The sequence below is a fragment of the Sus scrofa genome, chromosome 7, assembly GCF_000003025.6.
Source record: "Sus scrofa isolate TJ Tabasco breed Duroc chromosome 7, Sscrofa11.1, whole genome shotgun sequence".
NCBI lineage: Eukaryota > Metazoa > Chordata > Mammalia > Artiodactyla > Suidae > Sus > Sus scrofa.
The window spans coordinates 98,715,801-98,740,525 of NC_010449.5; the positions used below are offsets into that span (position 1 = coordinate 98,715,801).

Below are 24,725 nucleotides of genomic sequence, written 5' to 3' on the forward strand. Positions count from 1 at the left end.
TCAGGGGTCCCCAATGTGTCTCGATGTGCAACTCAGACTGAGAACAACAGCCCCAGAAATGTTCATTCTTTTTGTTTGTTTGTTTTCTTTTTTGGGCTGCACCTGCGACATATGGAAATTCCCAGGCTAAGGATCAAATTGGAGCTACAGCTGCTGGCCTAGACCATACCACAGTGATGCCGGAAAGATGATGCCAGAATCCAGGTTCTTGTTCACGGCAGTTGAAGAATGAACTCCAAGAACACATAGGCAGCAGGCAAGCAAAGTCTTTATTAAAGGAAAGCAAATAGCTCCCAGGGTTTCTGGGAGGGGGGAGAAGAGCCCCCTTTCTCTATTGTCCTATGGGATTTTTATTCCTTAAAGTTGGGAGGGTACCAACGTGGGGTCCAGAGAGATGTGGTCTTCTCCCATTGGCCTTGCTCAGTTACCTATATCAGTCCTTGTCCAATAGGGTCCTAGGAGTGGAAATGTCCCATTAAGCCTCATAGTTTCTTTGCCCTGTCTTCCTGTAAACTGAGTCACAGGGGATTAGAGATTAATATCCGTACACTCCCCTATAGTAAACAAGGCCTGTGAGGATGTTACTCCCTGGAGCCCTTAAGCCACAAATGTTAATCAATGGCCATATCAAAGGAGGCATCCAAGCCCATGCTCCTACACTGACTACCTGAGTTAATATTCTGCCTCAACAGCAACGCAGGATCTGAGCGGAGTCTATGACAGCTCACGGCAAAGCCGGATTCTTAATCCACTGAGCAAGGCCAGGGACTGAACCCGCATCCTCATGGATACTAGTTGAATTCTGCTGTGCCACAACAGGAACTCCCAGAACTTTCAATTCTTCATTTTTGGTCACAGGGTGGAAAAAAAAGACAGGAAAGCTGTGGCACCCAGTGGCTCTTTAATGTGCAAACAAAGGAATCTCCTGGAGGCCTTTTAAAATGCAGCCTCCAATTCCATAGGTTCAGGGAGGGCCTGGGCTTCTGCCTCTGTAACAAGCCCCAGAGGATGCTTGCCCTGCAGTCCCCAGACTGTGCTTGACTAGCTAGACTGTAACTTGAAAAAACAGACTTGCATGAGAATTATGCCTCTTTAGGTCAGCTGCGACCTTAAGTAAAAACTTATCTCACCTCTATGAGAGTCAGTTTTCCCATCTAAAAAGTTTGGGCAGGCAAAAGCACTTACATTACCGAATTCTTGTGAGTAATACAGTAAACATGTTTAGCACAATACAAATATTCACTTTTTAATTGTCAGGATATCTGACACCCCTGGAATGCTTACTATCTGCCAGGAATTTTCCAAGTGCTTTCAAGTCTTAACTCATTCAAGCCTGAAAACAACACTGTGAGGTCGGTACTATTATTTCATCCTCCCATTTTATAGATTTTCCAAGAAACTGAGGCACAGGGAGGTGGAGTATCTTATTTTACAGAATACACCTAGGAGTAGCTAATCGCGTGTTTGAACCCACAGAGGATCTGGGCTCTGATCCCTCCCCAGTCTGAAATAAAAAGAGGGCAAGCCTGACGTGCAGCCCCTGATAAGAGATTACTCTTCGCAGCGGGCTGTGGACCAGCAGGTGGCAGCCTAGGGCTACGTGGGTGCAGAGACCACAACCTAAGCCCGGAACCCGTGCTGTGCCAGGCATTTCACCGCACCACTGCCATGGTCTTCAAGGTCTCCGGCTCCCCAGCCCTTCTACCCACAGGTCTTCGCCCAGGAGGTCGCCCAGGGATCCTCCAGAAATGAAGAGCCTGCGGAACAGGTTCAAATCTGAGTTCCCCAATATAAGACCCGGTCCGCAGGGAAAGCTAGCAGCAAAGCGAGTTTCCGCAACTTGCCTTTACCCGGGAGCGCAACTAGCCCGGGAAATCCACACATCGCTCTTTATACCCAAAGTCTAGCAAGGGCTGGGGAGCCCAGCCAAGTCGGAAAAAGTTGGGAATCCCTCTTGGATCCCATAGAGCAGATTGAGGGCTCTGGGCATCCGTGTGCGCAGGGAGGAGACTCTATATTTGCAGGATTACCTCGGAAGGGCGATGGGCATTTTCTTGCGGAGCGGCCTGGGAGGGGACAAATGAATTTGAGGGACAGTGCACGGGTGGGGGTTAACCGGGCGGTTTCCATGGTGCCCGGGGCGTGGGGGAGGAATGCACCCGCAAGCGGTGGCGAAACAACTATACCGCCCGGCCAGCTGCCGCAGAAGGCGGGAGGCTTTGCGGGTGGGGTGGGGGGTGGGTAGGGGGGTGGGGGAAGCCCGGCGGGACGGGGGCGGGGCGGTCACGTGCGCCGGAGGGGGCGAGGCCCCGAGCCGGCCCGGGAGCGAACCGAGTCCGGCGAAGAGGCTGCGCCTGAAGAACTGTTTCCTGGACGGAGAGGTTGAACCTCCGCAGGACGCCTGGGGAGGACTCAAGACACCGGCGGCCAGGACCGCAGTCAGTGACAGACGACGCCGAGGAAACGTGGGAGCAGAGCTTGGGGGTGAGCGAAGGCGCCCCTCTGACGGCTTTTACACAGGCTCGGAACTCCGTTTATTCTGGGGCGGGCTGGGGCAAGTGCCACGTCAGCTCTAGGTGACCGGACGAGGCCACTGTCTCTTAAGTTGTCTAGAGTCCTCAGCACTTGTCTAGGACGCCAGGAGAGGCTGTGGTCATGGTGAATGAAGATCCTAGCCACGAAGGGCTCGATGGCGCGCCGTCGCAGACTTCTGCACTCCAGGAGAACCCCAACCTCGCTGCCCAACCCAGCGTCTCCGGCCACCCCAGCATCTCCGCCCACCCCAGCTTCTCAGCCCATGCTAGCACCTCCGCGCATCCCAGCGTCTCGATCCATCCCAGTGTCTCTGTGTACCCCAGTAGTTCAGCCCACCCCAGTACCTTGGCTCAACCCAGTGGCTTGGTCCAACCCAGTAGCTCGGGCCAACCCAGTAGCTCCGGCCCTGAGGACCTTAGCGTGATCAAGGTGAGCAAGCGCCGGTGGGCAGTGGTCCTGCTGTTTAGCTGCTACTCCATGTGCAACGCCTTCCAGTGGATCCAGTATGGCTCCATCAACAACATCTTCATGAACTTCTACGGGGTCAGTGCCTTTGCCATCGACTGGCTCTCCATGTGCTACATGCTGACATACATCCTCTGCTGCTGCCTGTGGCCTGGCTCCTGGAGAAATTCGGGCTGCGCACCATAGCCCTCACCGGCTCTGCTCTCAACTGCCTGGGGGCCTGGGTGAAGCTGGGCAGCCTCAAGCCCCATCTCTTCCCGGTCACCGTGCTGGGCCAGGTCATCTGCTCCGTAGCCCAGGTCTTCATCCTGGGCATGCCCTCCCGCATCGCCTCCGTGTGGTTCGGGGCTAATGAGGTGTCCACGGCCTGCTCCATCGCTGTCTTTGGCAACCAGGTGGGCAGGGGGCTTTGTGGTTGACCGGGGGGATGGGCGTCCCTGTGGGACTGGCCGTGTTGGTGGTAGCGAACTGCCCGCCTGAGTGGAGACTGTGGTTTTCAGATGTCAATGGTGTTTGTGACCCTGGGCGACTGTAGCTGGGTGTGACAGTGTGAGTGAGTGATTGTGACTGGGTGACTGTGTCAGAGTGGTGGGGAAGCAAAAGGAGGGGCCTTTTCTGTCACCTGCATGTTCTCCTTCCCCAGCAGCCAGTGTGCTTTGGGAACACACACTGGTTTGTGGTCTCCTTCCTCAACCTCCTTCACCAGCCCGGACCTGTGCCTTCAGGAGAGCTCTTCTTTCAGGGAGCAGTCCCGGGGTGTCAGACTATTCTGTGTCATCAGAAGTTGGCAGGTGGCTTTCGCCAGGTTTCCTGAAGCATAGGATCTCCTGCTTGCATGGAAAGGCAGAGCGGGCCCTGGTTGACCTTTGACGCCGCTCTCACCTTTTATACACACCTGAAGCCAGGATGGTGGGGGCAGTGCTTTGTGCCAACTCCTTCCCTGGGGGTTAGAGCCAAGTGCAGCAGAATGGAGTTGAATTCTTGCTCTGAATTTCCAAGGCCTAGAATGTTTGGAAGGGCCTGGAAAGCTCCTTTCTTAACCATTTGTCTTCTTTTTGGAGGGAGAATCTCAGATTCTTTGCATTTCCACATGGATATGACTCAGAAAGGTGGCCATGTTGTAGATCTGGGTGCCTTCTTCAAATGTTTGAAGCAGCTATTTATGGCATGTTTCTTTATCTGGATCACTGCCTGGGGTCTCCCTCTTTTCCAAGTATGTGCAGTTGTGGCTCCACGTTTGACAAGTGACCGGTGACCCTTTGTTCTTGGAGGCCTGTTTTCCCTTATGCATTCATTACATTTAGAAAATGTAAGCTTTCATTAGAAAGTTCTCATCTGGCTCAGAAATTTCCAAACTTTCTTCGAGGCAAATTTCCATTCTGTTCATCTTCACCATCAGGAAAGTAACCCGAGCTAAAGTTTTTCAAGCCAGTTAGGTTTTTCCTGCCCCTTGGGTCATAGTGTAAGCAATCAATGAAAGCATTAGACAGGCCTTCTTCAGCACAGACAGGCAACAGAAAATCCTTTAACCAGTGTTCTTTAACCTGTGGGTTTGAATGTTCAGAAGATTCAAGGTCTGGGGATGAAACAAGTTGAAGAGTGTGTGTGTGTGTGTGTGTGTGCGCACGCGCGTGCACACTTTTTAGGGCCACACCTGAGGCATATGAAGGTTCCACCGGCTAGGGCCTCAGAGCTACAGCTGCTGGCCTACTCCTCAGCCATAGCAATGCCAGATCCGAGCCACATCTGCAACCTACACCACAGCTCGTGGCAATGCCGGATCCTTAACCCACTGAGCAAGGCCAGGGATGGAACCCGCAACCTCATGGTCCTTAGTCAGATTTGTTTCTGCTTCTCCACAACAGGAACTCCAAGTTGGACCTCTTTGTTCAGGACAGTTAGGCATTGTGGGTGACATTTATCCCCATCCCCATTCTCAAAGGTGATGTGATTGTGGGTTTGAGCATCTCCATTTCGGCTCTCCAGCAGATTTGACCTTACTGGATTTTTCCTTTGTAGGAGAGTAAAGCTGGGGAAAGGGTCCTGCTGGGCAGGACCTTTCAAGTTCCCAGAGGGTTAAATCTCCCTATTTGCAACCCCAGCAGGATTCAGACGAGGTCACTGCAATCTCCCCATTATGTGGGGAGAGCAGGAGAGATAACTGAGCCTTCAGGTGCCCTGGTGAGATCAGAGAAGCCAGTCTGTTGTTCTCGCTGTTCACCATGGAGCAAGAACTTACTGGTTTTCGGACCCCTGCACACACACCCTTCAGGGGACTTAAAGCCAAATACATCTGTAAAATTTAGTCGGAATAGTTCCTCATTCCCCACCCCCAGGTCCCTTCAAGGTCAGAAAATGCTAAGAATTTTACATTTAAAAACACCCCAAAGCATATATTTGTATCACTGAGCCATCAGTTTAATGTGTTCTTTTAGGCTTAACCCACTGTGCTGCTAAGTTTAAAAAGATAAAAAGCTGAATTGTTTATGCTTCCTCACGTAGTGAGAACTATGTTTGGTTCTTGGCATGTGTTTTAACCTTTCTGAGTAAAGCATGGCTGAATGGAGGAAAAATATTAACAGAATAACTTGAGCTTTGCTGCTTAGGTCAAAGAAGCTCCACAGAGCTGTCTAAACAGATTGGAAGTGTCCTAACAGAGAATAACTCTTGGTGGCTGCAAACTTCGCACTGATCCGCATTACCCGGTGCCCTGGTAACTCTGGCCTTGATATTCTCCACCGGGCACCTGCAGCTGCTTGCCTGAGCCCACCATTCACTCCTTCACTCAGCAAGCATGTACCATCACCTGCCTCTGCCAGACCAGACTCTGTGCTAGGGCCGCAAAGAGAATGCCTGCCTTCCCCGGGTTCTCCTGCCAGGCTCTACAGTTGTACCAGGCACCAACATTCAGGTTACTAGAAGCACACACACAAGAAACAACTAGATGAGGGTGTAGGGAATTCGTTTTCAGTTCTCCATGGGGTTTTAAGTATCATCTTCACGTAATTGCCATGAGAGGATTTGAAAGGAAGAAAACTAGTATCTATCAAACAACTATTAGGTGCAAGGCTTTTTCATCCATTATTGACATTTTTTTTAACTCTTTGAGTTGGGCGGGTTGTCCCTGGTGTTGAGGGACTTGAGACTCGGATAAATGGAGCAACCCTTTTTTTTTTTTTTATTTTATTTTATTTTATTTTATTTGCTTTTTAGGGCTGCACCCACAGCACATGGAGGTTCCCCGGCTAGGGGTCAAATCGGAGCTACAGCTGCCGGCCTGCACCACAGCCACAGCAACACAGGATCCAAGCTGTGTCTGTGACTTACACCACAGCTCCTAGCAATACTGGATCCTTAACCCAGTGAGTGAGGCCAGGGATTGAATCTGCAACCTCATGGTTCCTAGTTGAATTCCTTCTGCGCCATGATGGAAAGTCCCCTAAATGGAACAGCCTTATCCAGGGTCCTACAGGTTCTGAACTGACAAAAAGGAAGCTTGAGGCGAACTCCAAGTCCAAAGCCCATGTCAGTGCTGTTATTGAGTCTTCATGGGGATAAAGTATATGTATATTTTAAAAGGAGGGTGGGGTGTGCAGGATTCTGAGTCTCAAGTTTGGGGCCTGTGTCTCGAGAGTTGTGGGTTATTGGTGGTAATAAAGCGGCCAGCAGCTTCTCCAGAATTTGAGAGCTGGACTTCTGTTTGCCCTCTGTTTTGCGGTTCCCGGCATTAGCATTGCCTCCCCACCTGCTGGTTACTGAAGGGCTGGTTCTGCCTCCCTGAGCCCCATAGAGACAGCCTCAGGAGGGTGGGGCTCCAGGCTCTGGGTGAAAGAGACCAGTGGCTCCTGAGCTGGGACGAGAGAGGCCAGGGAGCCTTGGGCTGCAGCTGGCACACTTCCCTGTGACCATCGCACAGGTGGTAGCAGCCTGGCAGTGTTCAGCAACACTGGTCCCATTGTCTCCGGGGAAAATGATCTGTGTGGGGTTTTGAGTGATGTGAACACATTGTTACTGAGCAAGGCTGGGAAGAGAGCTGTGTGAGAGTCTGGGGACAGCTTGATGGCACAGGATGAGGAAGCTGGGGAAGCTGGAAGAGATCATCAAAGCAGCCCCAGCCCCAGTGAGGAGCCTCCAGCACTGAGAGCAGAAGGGGCTTCCTCCAGGACCCTTGGGCAGGTCATAGCACAGTGCCACCCAGAAAAAGACTCGAGAGAATCAGTTTGCTTTCCTAGGTAAAGAAAATACAGTAACCTTACAGAATCAGTTCTGCAGCAGCCACAGCTGGGCTGTGGAAAATAGTGCTCTCTGATAGAAATATAATGCACACCCCAAAGGCAAGCCACATACATGACTGAACTGTCTAGTAGCCAGATGAAAAACAGGTAAAAATGTAAATTTTTTTTTTTTTGGTGAAAATGTAAATTTTCTATGAAAGCAAAACAACAAGTGAAATTAGCTGGAGAACTGTATTTTATTTAACTCAATATATCCAAGATGGTATTACAATATGTAATCAAGATTGTTCCTATGTGCCACAGGGAGTTCCTGTTGTGGTATAGTGGAAACGAATCTGACTAGTATCCATGAGGATGCAGGTTCAGTCCCTGGCCTTGCTCAGTGGGATAAAGATCTAGTGTTGCCATGAGCTGTAGTGTAGGTCACAGACACAGCTTGGATCTGGCATTGCTGTGGCTGTGGTGTTGGTTGGCAGCTATAGCTCTGATTCAACCCCTAGCCTGGGAACTTCCATATGCTGCAGGTGCAGCCCTAAAAAAAAAAAAAAAAAAAAAAAAAAAAAAGTTCTCAAGGTAATAAAACTCCTAACAAGCTGTTTTGCATTCTTTTTGCATGGTGGGTCTTCAGAGGTTGGCATGAATTTTACACTTATAGACTAGCAGTATTTCCCAGCATGTCTGGAATACTGGTGCTCTGTGTAGGAGAGGAAGAAGTTTTTTGGACTGTATTGAAGTCTCTGGCTGAAAATTAAATTGATAGAGTTAAAGAAACAGGAGATAGTCCTTTGTAATTATTCAATGTAAGTATTAGGTAATAGGGGAGCACTCATAGGGAAATGGAGTAACAGACGTGTGCGCATGTCTGCCAGGGCTGATGGAGAGCGGCAGTGGTGGAGGAATATGGAGGTTAAGGAGTGAGGTCACTGAAGAAACCAGGGGGTATGAGCAAGGCCAGTTTCCAGGACTCTTCTTGGCAGCACCCCTTTGTCTTGGGAGATAAGGATGCTCCCTTCCTCTGGGTACCCAGAGAGCACCTGCCACCGGAGGGTTTGAAGGCTTGTTTCAGGGAGAAGGGTGAAGAGGGGGTGGAGGTCAGAGTGACTTTCCTGCCTCTTCAACTCTCTCTGACTCCTTCAGCTTAAAATATTCACTATGCCAAGGGCTCAGGTTTGGGGGTAGCATGTCCTGAACACCATTGTATGTGAAGCATGTTGAAATCAGATTCTAGTGATAAAGATGGGCTCTAGGAAAGTGAGTCCAGTCTTGAGGAGGTTGTGTTTGCTGGACTGGCCGTTTGTCTGTCACCCAGAGGCTGGGTCTTCCTGGGGCTGACTCAGGAGTCAAGGTCATGAAGAGGGTGGAGAGTCTCCTCTTGTTCAGCCTCATGGGCGCTTCGGAGTATTAAAGTCCCGGCTTATCGTTCTGGCTGCTCCAATGTCAGAGACCTTTCAAGGTCTGAGGGAAGTCTGGGGAGGTGGTAGGTGAGCTCTTGTGTACTTCCTCTGGCTGTCATTGTCACGGCTCCTGAAGCAGCTGCCCACAAGGCTGACCACTTGCTGGCCTTCCCTTCTGACTGAAACAGAGGACCAGGTAGGGACTGGAGAGCAGAGCGAGGCTAGTGGAGACTGACCTCTCAGATGCTCATGGGGGCAGCCAGGTTGTAGAAATGTGACAAAGGAAAAGTGATGTTGGAGTGTGGAGAGGTCACGGCATCACGGGAGTGCATGTCCCAGCCAGAGATGGCAGCCGCTTCCACCTCTGCCACGTGCTCACATACCCAGCATGACCCAGCGTTGTCAGATGCTATCATTTGGTTTTTTTCTTTAAAGAGAAACCAGAAATCCAGATTTTTATGTGAAATCTGTTTTTTTTTTTAATTGTGGTAAATAGATAGCATACTTATAATTTTAAACTGTTCATAGGTATACAATTCAATACCATGAAGTAGAGTCGCAGGCTTGTGTGAACATTACCAGTATATGTACCCCAAACTTTTTTTATCATCCCCAACAACTGTGTACCCATTAAAAAATAACCCCTCCCTTCCTTCTCTCTCCAGCCTCTATAACTAACCTCTATCCTACTTTCAGTCTCTATGAATTTGACTATTGTGGGTACCTCATATAACCAGAATCATACAATATTTGTCTTTGTGTATCTAGCTTAGGAAATCCTTTTAAAAAGCTGGTAAGATTCCAACGTTCACTATTATTATTATTATCTTCCATGTTTTGAAATCATGGGTCAGATGCAACCTGTAGTTTGAGACGTCTGGGAAAGGTAACGTGAAACTGAATTCCTGTCCTGCCTTCTCCTTCTTTGCAAAGCCCTCACTGAAGATGTGGGCACATGGATGAGGTCAGAGGCTGGCGACACTGGGGAGGGAACTAGACCAGTGCTCCCCCAAAGGATGACCATTTGCCTTACCTGTAGGGCCAGAATAAAATACAGATGCCTAGGCCCCTTTGTGGACTCCCTAATCAGACTCTCGGGGGGGGGAGGGCAGGCTCCTGTGTTTTCACCTGGCTTCATCAGGTGAGGCTCCTGATCAGACTTGAAATCACTAGGAGAGAGGAGCGGTGTGTCGTGGGAAAACGCCCTTCTGCTTGGAGCCAGGCTCCTGTCAGGACTGGTATGTTTTGCGCTGCTCTCTGATGGGTCTGATGTCCAGGGGGATGTAGCTGGGAGCTCAACCACTCTCTGTACTGAGGGGAGATGAGAATTATGAGAGGTGAATCATAATCTGATTCACTTAAGGTTCTGAAAATATACTCAAAGCCCTGGGGTAGGGTGGGCCCTGAAGGCCTATGAGGTGGAACCAGAGCAGAAGCTCTCTATCCTCCTGTTTCTTTGACTTTCATCTCAGTGCACTGGAGGAGGCTGTGCCTGACCTGACTTCTGTCGTGGCCACCTTGCCTTGGCAGGCATTCTTGAGGGCCTGACAACGGCATGGAATCAGAACTAAGTCTTCTGTTTAGCAGCCAGGACCACTCCTCTCTTGCCTTTCCTATCCGGCCTGTCCCTTGTTCCCTCCCAGCCTTGTCCTCTGCTCTGACCAATCTGGCTCCTTATTTTTCTCCTTGAAGATACACTGCTTAGAGATTAAGCCTAAAGCGCAGGGGAGTGACGTCACTAGATGGTGGACCAGGAAGCTCTGGGCCCTCGCTCACCCACAGAAACATTAAGTAAACCAGAAACTGCTAAAATAACTTTTTTAATGGGAGTTTTGGAAATCAAAGACCTACAGCAACCAAGCAAATGCCCAACCCAGAAAAAGTCACATTCGAAATGGTAGACGATTTCATGGCTGTTTTACTCACCTTAGCTCTCCCCTCTCACCACTGCTGTGCCTCCTGAGTTGCTTTCTGCAAACCTGACCCAGCAGAGCAGACCAAATTTGCAACATTTTAAGCCAGTTGTGTTTCTGTACATTAACAATGAACAATCCAAAAAGGAAATTAAGATTCTGTTTACAGTAGCATTGAAAAAAAAAAAAAAAACTCAGCAATCAACTTAACCAAGGAGGTGAAAGATTTGTACACTGAAGACTATAAAATGTTACCAAAAGAAATTAAAGAAGTCATATTAAAATGAAAAAACATCCTATGTTCATGGATTGGAAGACTTACTTTTGTTAAGTTGTCAATATTACCCAAAGAAGTCTATAAATCCAGTGTAATCACTACCAAAATCCCGATGATGTTTTTCATGGATGAATAAAAATGCATCCTAAAATTCGTATAGAAATTAAAGGGACACTGACCAGCCAAAACAATCTTGGAAAAGAATAACAAAGTCAGAGGTCTGACACTTCTTGATACCAAAACTAATAACGCTGCAGGAATCATGACAGTGCTGTATCGGCATAAAGATAAACATGTAAGGCTAGAGGAATAGAGTCCAGATAAACCTCCCATGTATGGTCAACTTCAACAAGGGTGTCAAGACCATTCAAGAGCAAAAGGACAGCTTTTTAAATAGGCTTTATTTTTGATAGCACTTTTAGTTTCACAGCGAAATTAAGAGGAGGTACAGGCTTTTCTTATCTACTCCCTGGACTACCTTCTGGTGTAGCCTCCCCTGTTGTCAGCATCCCCCACCAGAGTGGTACATTTGTTGTAGTCGATGAAACTATGTTGACATATAATTATCACTTGTCTTCAACAAATCATATTGGAAAACTGTAAGACTCTTACTAGAAAACATAAGGGGAACGTTGCATGGTATTGATTTTGGCAATGATGGCAGTGGTTTCTTGGATATGATACTAAAAGCATAGGCAGCAACAACAACAAAAAAATGGACCATATCAAAATTAAAAATTTTTGTTCACTAGAGAACACTATCATTAGAGTGAAAAGGCAGTCCATGGAGTGGGAGAAAATATTTGCAAATTATATATCTGATATGGGGTTAATATCTAGATTATATAAAGAACTCTTTAGCTGAACAACAACAAAAACACAACCTGATTTGAAAAGGAGCAAATGACTTGAGTAGACATTTCTCTCCCCAAAAAAAAGATACGCATGTGGTCAATAAACACAAGAAAGGAAGCTCAGCATTGGGGAAATGCAAATCAAAACCACAAGGAGATACTCATTCATACCCGTTAAGATGGTTATCAATTAAAAAAAAAAAGAAAGAAAGAAAAAAAGAAAAAGTAAGAAGTGCCTGCAAGAATGTGGAGAAAATGGAACCCTTGTGCCTTGCTGATGGGAGTGTAAAACCATGCGGTCACATGGAAGATTGTATATCACTTCCTCAAAAAATTAAAAATAGAATTACTGTATGATTTAGTAATCTGCTTCTCAGTAGATACCCTAAAGAATTGAAAGCAGGAACTTGAACAGATATGTGTACACTCATGTGTGAAGCAGTATTCTTCACAAAAGCTAAAGGGTGGGAGCAAGCCAGATGTTCATCTATGGCTGAATTGATAAATTGTGGTATATGTGTAGGATGGAATAGTATCCGTTCTAAAAAGAAAAGAAATTCTGACACATGCTGCACCTGGATGACCTTGAAGACATTATGCTCAGGGAAAGAAGGTTGTCACAAAAGGACACACTCCACTGCTATGAGATACTGAGGTGTCTTTTTATTTGACACAGAACAGTTCTCCAATTCTCTAACACCAACTGGGTGTCTTACAATTCAGTTCAATTCTGACAGCAACTCCTTGGAGTTGGTGCAGACTCCAGTTAAGGACTCAGTCCCACTAGTCTGCCTCCACTGAAGATGCCCTTTGCAAGTCCCAGGGGCCGCCCATACTTCTGACTGACAGCTATAAATTGGGGTGGGGGAGTGCCCACAAGCCCTGCTCAGGTTCTATAATTGGCTGGAATGGCTCAGGGAACCCTGGTAAACACTTTACCTGCTGTTTTTGCTGGTTTATTTTAAAGGCTAACGTCAGGAACAGCCAGATGGAGATGCAAGAGCCTCTGTGGGGCCGCCCCCCTCCCAGGACTTTGATGTCATGTGCTCACCAGCCTGAGGGTTCACCAGATTTCCTTGCTCATGAGTTTTTCTAGAGCTCAATTTCCAGCTCCCTTCCTCTTTTCAGAAATGGGGCTGAAAGTTCCCAAACTCTAATCGCTTGGTCTTCTGGAGACCAGCTCCATCCCAAGGCTCTACAGGGGCCCCTCTCTCAGTCACCTTATAGCATAAACTCAGGTGGGGTGGAATTGGGTTCCTTATAACAAAGGACATTCCTGTCACTCAGGAAATTCCCAGGGTTTAGAGCTTTGTGCCAGGAACCAGGGCCAAAGACCAAATATGTTTTTGTTATACCACAGCTACCTGGAGTCATCGAATTCGTAGAGACAGAATGCAGAATGGTGGTTGCCAGAGGCTGGGGGAGGACGGGGTGGGGAGTAAGTGTTTAAGGGGTACAGCTTCAGTTTGGGAGGATGGAAAAAGTTCTGGAAATGAATGGTGTTATGGTTGCACAATAATGTAAATGTATTTAATGACACTGAACTGTGCAGTTAAATATGATTAAAACAGTAAATGTTATGCTCTCTATATATTTTACCATGACCAAAAAAAAAAAAAAAAAAAAAGTAACACTGCTTGTGAGGTGTTCCTTCTGGCTAGGTACCTGGGTACCTGCTCCTCCTCTGCCATCATCTCCTCAGTTTCTGTGCTGGGGAAGGATGTTCTTTGCCCTTGTGGGTGCTTGCTGAGTTGGCGTGGATACAGGCCCTTGTGTTTTCTGGCGATTTGGGTTTCCTCTTCTTCCTTAACTTTAACTGTCCTCTTTCCCTCTTCCTCCAGCTCCTCTTCCCACTAAATGGGAAACTTGTCAAAGGACTGGAGCCTGGACTAATACATGTCTCCCGCCTTTCAGGGCTCTGGGCATAATAGCTGCTTAAATATGGATGGAGAAATGAATAAACACGTGTTCCTTTCCTGAAAGGAGTTGAGGTGATCACTCAGCTGAGAGCTCGGGCGATTGGAGGAAGGGACTCGCATGCCCTGATTGGCTTCCTGACCTGATGCAGTCTTACCCCTTGGGTGGAAAGAGCTGTTCAGTCCTTACTGGGTGCCTTGAATTCTGCTAGACCCAGGATGGGCGAGGTCACATCTTTAGCTCCTCTGTGTACCCTTGAAATAAGACCCTTGACTTTTCTAACTCTTGGCTTCTTACTTTAAGACGGAGATAATATTGGCTATTGCAGAAGGTCGAGGAGAGGAGTAAATGAGACAGGAGGGGAGGGCAGTTAGGGACAGTTTATCAGATAGGAAGTGCTAAGTGAAGAACAGAGCTGTCGCTGCTATCATCGATAAAGGTAATTGGGAGTTCCCGTTGTGGCTCAGCAGGTTGAGAACCTGACATAGTGTCCGTGAGGATGTGGGTTTGATTCCTGGCCTCACTCACTCTGTGGGTTAGGCGTCTCGTGCTGCGGTGTAGGTCTGCCCATCAGACCTTAGTCTTATAAACCTGACTCTACTGAAGGAAGGGGGGTGCCCCGGCTTATCAGGTGGCCACAGCTGTTTTCCACTGCCTGATTCTTGATCTTTGTCCAGCAATACTGTTAACAGGATGTCCTTCCCTTGCCTTCACCTCCCTCAACCCCCGACATCAAACAGCCCCCTGTGGATTGGTTGGATCCTCATCAGGGATGATAAGGCACCACAGAGTTAAGGTGGAAGCTGGTGTTTCCTCTTCTTTCTTCTCTGTGCCCTGACTGCTGTCTCGTGCCCTCCCAAACTTAACCCCAGGGAGCGTCTCCCCTCTCTTGGTTCTGCAGGATGAAGGGCTCCAGAAGGGAGGGGGACAGAAGCTGGAGCAAGGTTGGGGGTTGTTGTGCTTCCTTTTTTCTTTTCTCCTCTTCTCTGGAAATTCCTGATTGCTGCCCCAGATTGGCTATGTTGGCGTGGCTGGGTCTCCCGTGCTGGCTCTGGAGGCAGCCGTCTATGCACAGGGGCATTCGCCATGTCCATCTACTCCCAAATGTAGTAAGTGAGTGGCCATGAGTCATGGCATTAAAGCAGAGGTCCATCGCCATGGGCTGTCAGTCTGGGATGGTGCTGCCCCTTGAGCAATTCTCGAGTCCACTGACCTTTTTCTTGGGCTTCATGTCTGGTATGGATGTGTCTCTGGGCTTCTCAGGGCACTCACTCAGGGGCACTGAGCAGCTAGGCAGGAGCACGCACCCGTCCCACCACCTGTCCCTGCCTAGGCTGCCTATGGAGCCCAGCTGCTGCTGGGAATTAGCTCTTGATTCCTTTCCTTGAGGCAGTGGAGGTCAGTTTGGGTTTTTTTTGTTGTTGTTGTTGTTTTGTTTTTGTTTTTGTTTTTGTTTTTTGCTTTTTAGGGTTGCGCCTGCAGCATATGGAGGTTCCCAGGCTAGGGGTCAAAGCAGAGCTGCAGCTGCTGGCCTACACCACAGCCACAGCAACGCCAGATCCAAGCCTCGTCTGGGACCTACACCACAGCTCATGGCAATGCCCGATCCTTAACCCACTGAATGGATTCAACCTGCATCCTCATGGATATTAGTCGGGTTCATCACCGCTGAGCCATAACGGAAACTCCAGGGTCAGTTGCTTTCAAGTGTGGTCCTTGAAGCTCCAGCATTAGAACCACCTGAGTTTGTTTGCAATGTAGATTCCTGGGTACAGGGGAGTGGGTGGGTGGAGGGGGGCGCTCAGGAATCTGCGGTTTTGATTCTCTGCCTGAGCTTGTTTGAGAACTCCTGCTGTGGGAGCCAAGAAACCCCAGCCTGGTTCTGCCAGCACCTGTGTTTTGGGACCTCAAACTGGACACCTGCTCTCTCTGGGCGACAACTTCCTTGTCTGTAACAAGAAACCCAGGGCTCACAGGGTGGCCACCCCAGTTAAGCGTTAAGCAAGTTGCGAAAGCTCCTGAACTAGATGAGCTTCCGCAAACATTCATTGAGTCCATATCTGTCTTCTCCCACCTCGTCAAACTCAGGTTCTGCAACATTCTTTCTGGAACCTCTGGATTCTCAGCTGCTATCCCAGAAATATTTGCTGGCAGATCCTCCCACCTCTCTGGGGCCATAGGTGGGGAACTTAAGCAGACCTGCTGGCTGTCCACTCTCCTTGCTGATGGGTTAGGTTGAAGCTGGTATCATCACCCTTCTAGAAATGGGTCACCCCCCACAAGACCTTGCTTGTAGAACACAGGCTAGAAGAGGCCATGCCTGGCATGCGGTGGGGGCTGAGAACATGTGGATGGAAAGACGGATGACTGCTGTTCTGGTTTTACACCGGAGCACTGTCTTCTCATTGCTGAAGGAAGATTCTGGAGCACATTCTGTGATTGCCAATGAATAGTGCCTCAACCTTGGCCTCGGGAGCCTGGGAGAGGTGGTGGGTAGGGAAAGAATGCAGCCTGACCAACCCTCTTACTAAGCTTCTTCACCTTTTATGAAGCTCCTGAGAAAGTCCCCTCCATCTGTTTCCTCACCTCTAAGCACTGGAAGCGGGGCCTCAGGAAGAGCCGCAGGTGGTAGAGCCCCTCCTCCTTGGGGCTGGCTGGCTGGGGGAGCCAAGGCCTGGGAAGACCCGGCCACTAAGAGACATTCTCAGCTGCTGGCCTTGGGACAGACATGTCAACAGTGGCATTATCTGCGAAGTAAAGGCAAGTCCTTGGGAATGTTTGGTTCTCCCAAGGCCACTGTGGGGATAGGAGTTGTGTTCAAGGGCCTAGGTGGCCACCGTCACTTCATTTAGGGACTCGCAGAGGTGTCATTGTCTCCCTGCACTGCTTGACTCACTGTCTAGCAAGAACTTTGATAAGATGGACAGAATACCTGTTACCTACTTTATGACGAGCCAAACTCACTCATCAGGTATAGAACAAACCCCCTGGCAAAGGACCCTCTTCAGATCCTGGTTCATCTTGGGTCTCAGACTGTGTCTCCGGCTGCCTGGCTGCTTGGTGCCTCGTCTTGGCTCAGCATGGCTCTGTGGGAAGAGAGCAGGGCTGGGAATGGGACTGTCACAAGTCCGGATGTTACCTCACCACCCATTAACTCTGTGACTTCAGCAGGTTGATTAAACTCAGTTGTGAAATGGAGAAAGGGATGGGCCCATCGCAAGGCTGTGCTGTGGGTATCCTGTAATTCACCTCAATGGATGGTTTGGAGGCTCAGGTTATGTGCTGAATGTGCAGGTGCCTTGAATGCTGTGACATTTTGTGCAAATGTACCCTTTTAGAATTGTTTTTTTTTGTTTGTTTGTTTTTATTTGTTGTTTGTTTTTTTGTATTTTAAATGCCCTTAAAAAAAAACAAAAACCAAAAAACAAAAGAACTCTGGAAGTTCCCACTGTGGCGCAGCAGGTTAAAGATCCAGCATTGTCTCTACGGCTGTGGCAGTGTGGGTTCAGTCCCTAGCCCACAGTAGGTAGAGGATCCAGCATTGATGCAGCTGTTGTGTAGATTGCAGCTACAGCTCAGATTCAGTCCCTGGCTTGGGAACTTCCATGTGCCCTGGGTGTGGCCAAAAAAAAAAAAAAAGAGAGAGAGAGAGAAAGACTCTGAACCTGCCTCATGACACTCAGAGTGAAAGGGCTTCCTATACACAGATTAGGTCCTATCTATCTGGTAAAGTGGGACCTTGTATTAGAGGCCACTCCCTTGGTTTACAGGGCTCATCATACCTGGCTTGAGAGTCAGCTCCTCATTTCAGAAGACATCCTGGTCATGCTGGTGTAGGAGCCATGCCCAGAGCCTGCCCACCATTCCTTTTGAGGCCCAGAAGGGCTGTTTGCCAGGGGTTGGCACAAAGCAGCTTTTCAGTCTATGTGCCCTGGTGGCTCCTCTCTTCAGTGTATGAAATGGCAGTGGTGGCAGAACACAGGCCGACTTCATCCCTGCCGTCAGGAGACGGCCCTGGTCTGCCACACCTTCTCCTAGTCCCCTTACCCTTCCCAAGTGGCACTGACCTGGGCTAGTGCGTGGGGACCTGTGGGCCTCAGACACCCCTGGTGATGATGTTGGCTTTTCTCTCCCTGAAATTCTTCTCTCTCTCCTTAGGGAAGAGAGTACCCCATTATTTGCCCCAGGAATGCTATGCCCACATTCTCCTGCTACTCCACAAAAACCCATGTCCTTTGCTAGGGTGTGCCCACCCGGACCAGATCGCTGTCCCTTGCCAAAAAGCCACACGGGCCCCTGGCCACGTCCAGTCTTTGTTGGTCCTTGAATTCTACTTGTCCTGGATTGCATCCCCTCTGGCCACCTTCCCTGTATCTCCCTACACAACAGCAGATAAGGTGACAAATCAGAGTCTGTGAGTGGAGGCCCTCAGCCCCTTGGCCTGTCCATCTCATGAAGTGTGTGCAGCCTCGGATTAGCAGCTACACGTCCATTTATAGGGCACAGCCTCTGACCTTTACAATCAGTTCTTGGGAGCTGTGGTTTCACTGAGATGAGGCACCTCCACCTTTACTTACTGATGGAACACATATTTACGGGGCATCTGCTCTGTGCCACCCAGTGAGCTCTGGGGATGCAGCTCTGAAGATGCAATAGTAAATGGGAAAGAAAAGTTCCTGAGGTCACACTTAAGAGAGACTGGACTGTAAGGCATCCCCTGTGGAGTGAGAGCGGGGAAATGTCAGGCCACGTAGGAGAGGAGATGACCCTGTGTAAGCAGGTCCCTGAGTCCCCAGGCCAGAGCTGACAGTGCTCCTTTCTTGGGGTGGCACTAGATATGGGTGACTTAAGAGTTTTCATGTTGCCAGGTTTAGATTTGTTTTCCTTTCCAGATGTTTCTCTGGGGTCATGAGGCAGGGCTAGTTACCTTATGAAGTTGACTCCTTAGGGAAAAGCTACCTGGAGTCCAGCCTGTCTGTTTCTGGAGGCATACCCTGAACTGGGAGGGACTGGGTCTGGCTTTTGTCAGCACTTTAAGAAACACCTCCCTCTTCTAGGAACTGCCTGTGTGTAAGGCACTGGGTCAGTTTCACCTCTGAAAACCAGAAGGGTGGTGGCTGTCACCAAGAAAGCTCAACCAGACTGAGAGGAAGACTTGGGAGGGTTAGAAACATCTTGTCACATAAACTCCTTTTAGGAATGACAGCACGTGACATTGCGACAAAGCAGACAGTTCTGCTTTGGGCTGTTTTACCATCTGTCAACAGGCAAGGAGGGATTAGTTTGAATGTGGCATCAACACAGCAGACAGTCAGGTCCGTCTGTTGGCTGCTTCGGGCTGGCGTCTGGGACGGGGCTGTTGGAAGTGCCAGCGTGTCTAAGTGGAGTTTACACTGTCTCCACAATGGAGACAGTGAGTCTGCGTCCTGCCCCTTTCCTGGCTTGGCAGTTAGAAATATGCCTCTCATTTTTCCTCTTCTCCAGTTGAGTCTTAGGGGAAGTTCTAAGAGCCTGTGGTCGTTGGCCATCAGCTCTGTCATTAGAGGGACCCCCGAGAAGCCGGCAGTGAGGCTGGCGCTCAGGAAAGGGCAGCAGAGGAGCCTTGGCATCTGATCTCACCTAGACCAGGAGTGAGCCTTTGCAGGTGTCACCACAAGGACAGTTCCAAGAGGAACACCTACCCTTAAGGAGGTATGTGTGTTCCAGGAGGCTCTTGAGTTGATGACTGAAAGCAGCACAAATATGAGACTTAGCTAAAAAAAAAAAAAAAAAAAAAGAAGCCCTTTGTCAATATTCCTTTTTTTTTTTTTTTCAATCAAAAAATTTCCCTGTAGACCTCAGGCCCCTCCCCTAAACTTAGGGCCTTCTCTGTTTAGAGCCCAGAGTACCTCTGCTCTTTAACACCTTGCACTTTCTGAGGATACAGAGGAAACCCAGCCCAGGCTGTAGGCTAAGATCAAGGTGTACTGGCTACTTTAAAGCTTGGTAAGGTGGGTTCTTTGTCTTGCATCTCTTGTCTCCTCCCTTACCTTGTAGTGTGGCGCTAGGTATCAGTAGTGTTTGGTAAATATTAAGTGTGGGTTTGAGGGCAGGTAGTTGATCAGCCTGTATCATAATAGCCTCCATGTCTCATCTTGGAGAGGCCCAAATTGGTGTCCTTCCAGGTTGCATCTGCTTTCTTTTGGTGATAAACCCTTGTAATTCAGCAAACTGCTACTGTGCACAACTTGTTTGCTGTAAAGGAGACTAGAAATTCTTGAGTTAGATTTGAGCTGCACATTTCTGAAGGTTATCTCTTTATTGAGAAGGTATTTTCTGAGCCCCATCTCCGTTCTCCACCATCACGCTGGGCATGGTGTGGGGAGGGGTCGCACAAGGAAATGCTGGTCAATGTCCCCATCCTCACAGCGTTAAAATCTAGCTGGGGAGCCAGCAAACACCCTACATGGAAAGCAAGCAAAAGACGCATTGCATAAGAATGAAAAAATGCCATAGCGTGAGACTAAGTGGTCAACACAACAGACTATGTAGCTGGAGACATCTCTCCTGATTGCTTCATCCAATAGCTGGACACGTGGGAGGTGCTTGAATGATGAAATTGAGCCTGCAAAGACTGTAGGAGTTGTCGGAAGGGCCGTTGCTTCTGTTTTATTCAACCGGTTTCATCAAAGCATTTGGAATCAGAGTGCCGTGGGCTTGAATCTCCATTCTGCCAGTAGAAATTGGGTGACCTTGGGCAAGTTAGAGTTTTCTCATCTGTAAAAACCTAACCAGAGATAATCCTGCCAACTTTACAGGGTGGTTGTAAGGTATTAACTGAAGTAATGTGTGAAAAATCATTTAGCACACTGTCTAGGACACAGTACTCTGTGTGTGTATGAAAAAGTTGACTTCCTTCTAGTTTGAATAATGGCCGAGACCTGAGCATTTAGCCACATTGTTAAGGCTTCAGATATTGTACCCATGGCTTGAGCTTGAAGCCCAGCCTATGACAAGCTACTTAAATGCTAGTTTTCTCAGTTTTAAAACAGAGACTACAAGAGAGAGAGAGAGAGAGAGAGAGAGAGAGAGAGAGAGTGTGTGTGTGTGTGTGTGTGTGAGAGAGAGAGAGAGACAGTGCCTAGGACGGCAGCTGTGGTGTGGCCCACACAGTGCATCAGCCCTGATTCACTATTCTTACCTTTCCTGGGCATCAGTGACTACAGGCTGTGCTGATCTCACTAGCTTCTGCCTCCTGCCTTTCCCTACCCTCGTTCCCGCAGAGGACTGAGGAAATCAGAGTGTCAGGGTTGTATAAGCCACCAGCACAGGCACAGATTTGAGGACAAACCTTGTGATTGGGAAGGGACTCTAAGAAAGTCTAGAGTTGACCAGCTGTGACCCTGCTTCCCAGGTTCTTAGGGACTAAGCTTAGCCTTTAAAATCCATAAACCCCTTTCATGGGTGATTTTCCCCTAAATCAATGGGATTGTTTTTGTTTCTAAAGGTCTGCTACTCCTTAAGCCTGAGTTGGCCTTTTGAGAAGAAGCCAAAGGCTTGGATTTGGGAATTTCGAAAAATACAGTCATGTGCATGGTCTTTGCGTGCACATGAGCGTGGCCCATGGTGAGTTCCTGGGAGCTGCCTAGGTGGCTGGGAGCTCGTCCTCATGTAAACTGTTCACTTTCAGTGTCTCAGTGCCCAGCAGCCACCTTGCTCTCCTTGCTTCTTTCAGGGGCATCCAAGTCGCACCCCAGGACGCCCTGAGCCTCGTCCACGGGTCCTGTGCTTCAGGGTGCCTTCACTCTAGCTGAGTCCCGTAAGGGGGGCCCTGGAGCCTCTGGGCATCATTTTGCCCAGATTAGCAATTCCCTAATAACTCATTTAGTAGATGTAGACAATGTCTGGGTGACAGTGGCCAAGAGGAGAGAGAGGCATTAATATTAGCAGGATTAGGTACTGAGTGTGCAGACTGGCCTCAGTAGCACCATCTTGGTGGTGCTTAAATGTCCACGCCAGGCGTGGGAGTGGGGATGGGGCCTGAGTGTTGAAGTCACTTCCAAGTTAGTTCTGTGTGTAATTCCCACATGGACGTGGTCCTGGGAGACAGGCTATAGCAGTGGCCTCCCTGCTGGTGCCCTGCTGTCCACGCCTGAGGTACCAGGGTCCACATGCAGTCCCAGGAGTGGGTGGGTGTGTTTTGTATGGGGTGAAAGTTAGACATACTGCGTTTACAGCACATTTTAGTTCCCATAAATTCTGCGTGGAGTTAAATGTTCCTTTATATAGTAACATTTTCTTACATTTGTCTGTGTAGCTTAAGTTTTCCTCCACTGTTGTATTTGTGACCTTAGTGTCCCATTAGTCTTTGGATCATTAGGGCCATTGCTAGTGTACCTAAACATGTGTAGATACACACGTGAGCCTGGTCACCCATCACATGAAAACACCCTGGTGGAGGGTTGTGTCATGCTCTGTGCATTAAGACTCCTTGTATAAGGCAATCAGCTTTAAGCAAACCTGGTATATGAAAATCTAAATCGATCCTAAATTTATCTTTTATGTGGCGCTGATTTTAAAACAACCTCCAGCCCCTTTTTCTTTTCTTTTTTTTTAACTTAGATGTTTCAGTTTATACTTTTATTTTATTTTATTTGGCTACACCTGTGGCTTGTGGAAGATCCCAGGCCAGGAATCGAACCCACATCACAGCAGCACAGCAACCCAAGCTGCTACAGGGACAATGCTGGATCCTTAACCCACTGTGACACAGGGGAACTTGCCCAACCATGTTTATTAATTGATTTATTTTTATTTATGTATGTATTTTTTTAATAGCACACTCTCTTGCCTAGACATCGGTTTCTAGCCACATCTTTCCTATGTCTGGGCTTACATCTGATCTGGAAGGAAGTGATGTTTTCCTGACATGTCATTGAACTGAAGCCACTCATTCCATGCCCATTTATCCAGTAAACGCTGTTCTATTGACCAGGCCCCAGACCAAGGTCACAAAAGAGGCTGAAAGCCAAAGGATTAGAGGAGTTGGGGCGAGGAGCTCAGGCCTCCCTGGGATGGTCGAGGAAAACCCGGCAAAGGAATTGAGGTTGAGATGGGCTCTCAGAGATTCAAAGAGGGAGACCTTTGCAAGCAGTGAATCTGCTGGGGTAAAGGTGGAGGCCAGATGATGAAAGGTTGCCATTGTGAATCCTTCAAACTGGGGACATTCAGGGCAGCGGATGGAGATGGGACTGGAGGTGAGGAAAGCCAAGAACAGCAGGCTGAGGGGTTTGGACGAGGTCATCCCTGGGAGAGGGCTGGCTCCTTGCAGGTCCTTGGGCGGGACCGCGTGGTCAGAGCAGCCGAGGAGTGTGCGGCTGGGTGAGCTGTGCAGGCTGGTGGGGGAGGGGTCACAGCCCCTGAAAGGGGGCGGGGCACAGAGGGAAAGAGGGCATCCTGGGAAAACTGGGGCGGGGCTGGGACAACGTGGGCCTGGGAGGGCAGAAGCAAGGGGGACTGAGAGATGCGAAAGGGCAGAGAGAGGGGGCTGGATGAGGCGAGGCCAGGGGAGGTGGTTGTGGGGCTGCCATGGGTCAACCAGCACATCTCTGGAGTCTCCTCCAGGGGGTCTCCTCCCCTGCCTGCCGCCTTTGCTGGGAGAGGGTGCAGGGTGAGGAGCCCTCCTGGTGTAAAGCGTTCTGCTGAGTAGTCCATGCAGATGAGCTCTGAGCCCTCAGAGCGACCCCCTGAGCTGGATGGTAAGGACCAGGCAGTACCTTCCTTTGTGGATTAGGAAACGGGCACAGACGGAACTAACTTGGCAGCATCAGACATTAGTAACCAGCAGAGCTGGGATGTGACTCAGACCTTTCTGATCCCGGAGCCTGAGCCCTTAACTATGGTATAGAATAATGACGTCTCTGAGGGATGTTGGGGTGGAAAGGAGGAGGGTGTGGGGTTCATTCTGAAACAGTGTTCCCTCTTAAAATGAATCACTTGGGTGTGAGCTCCTTGAGGAGAAAGGTCAGCCCCTGATTAGGCCATAAGGAGGCCAGGGGCTCTGCTGCAGGGAAAGCTGCTGACCCAGTCGGGGGACGTTTCTGATCATTGGCTCCAGAAAGCCAGGTCCTGTGAGCCCTGAAATATGAGAGATATGTATCCTGATCTGGTGACAGTGTCCATGGGAAAGGAATGAGGCAATGGGGTCCAGCCTCGGGGCTGAGAGTGGGCTCATCTTCCTCTGACTGGGAGGGTGCCTGGGGGAGGATGGGGCCGAGGAGGAATGAGGTCGGGTGGGTGAGAACCTGCTTGCCAGGCGGTTGCCTCCTCCCAAGAGGCGCATCCTCCTGCTGGCCAGTAGGCTGGCTCAGGAGGATGAGGTGCCTGGGAGCCTAGCAGAGGGCTAAGATGGGGGCCAGTGGTCTCTCCTTGTTCCCCTAGGACTGAGCCCTCACCACGCGGTTGACACAAGCGCCCTGCCTTTTGTGGAAGCCCTGGGGTCCTCCTTCAATGGCCTGAACCTGTTCATGACCAGGCAGCATTAGGAAGGCAGCTTTGTACCAGGGTTCTGATTCAGTCATAACTTGGGGCTTTGCAGGGGTGCCCCACGTGGATAGTGATGGGGACAGTGGTTCTGTGAGCTGACAGAACACCTGTCATGTTGTCTGATGGATTAAGTGTGGGCGTCTTACCGCAGATGCAGCCTGGTGGTTTTCTGGGTTTATTTTTGTTCTGCCAAGAACATGAACCAGAATGACAAGTAACCCTGTTGTATAGCACAGGGAACTGTATTTAATCACTTGTGATGGAAGATAATGTGGGCAAAAATGTATGTAAATGTATAACTGGGACACTTTGTTGTACAGCAGAAATTGACAGAACATTGTAAATCAACTATAATAAAATTTAAAAAATAAAAAATTAAAAACAGGAGTTCCCATTGTGGCACAATGGAAACAAATCTGACTAGGAACCATGAGGTTACAGGTTCGATCCCTGGCCTCGCTCAGTGGGTTAAGGATCCGGCGTTGCCATGAGCTGTGGTGTAGGTCACAGACGTGGCTTGGATTCCACGTTGTTGTGGCTGTGGCGTAGGCTGGCAGCTGTAGCTCCCATTTGACCCCTATCCTGGGAACCTCCAGATGCCGTGGGTGTGG

The 24,725-nt window shown here is 49.1% G+C and overlaps 1 protein-coding gene across 1 annotated transcript in view; it reads left to right on the top strand.

Moving 5' to 3' along the window:
- Positions 2,519–24,725, top strand: part of FLVCR2 (feline leukemia virus subgroup C cellular receptor family member 2) — a 53,878-nt gene continuing 31,671 nt past the window's right edge. Inside the window, 2 exon segments of the mRNA NM_001142840.1 lie at positions 2,519–3,131; positions 3,134–3,395. Coding sequence (NP_001136312.1) covers positions 2,656–3,131; positions 3,134–3,395 — 738 coding nt within the window. The 5' untranslated portion in view covers positions 2,519–2,655.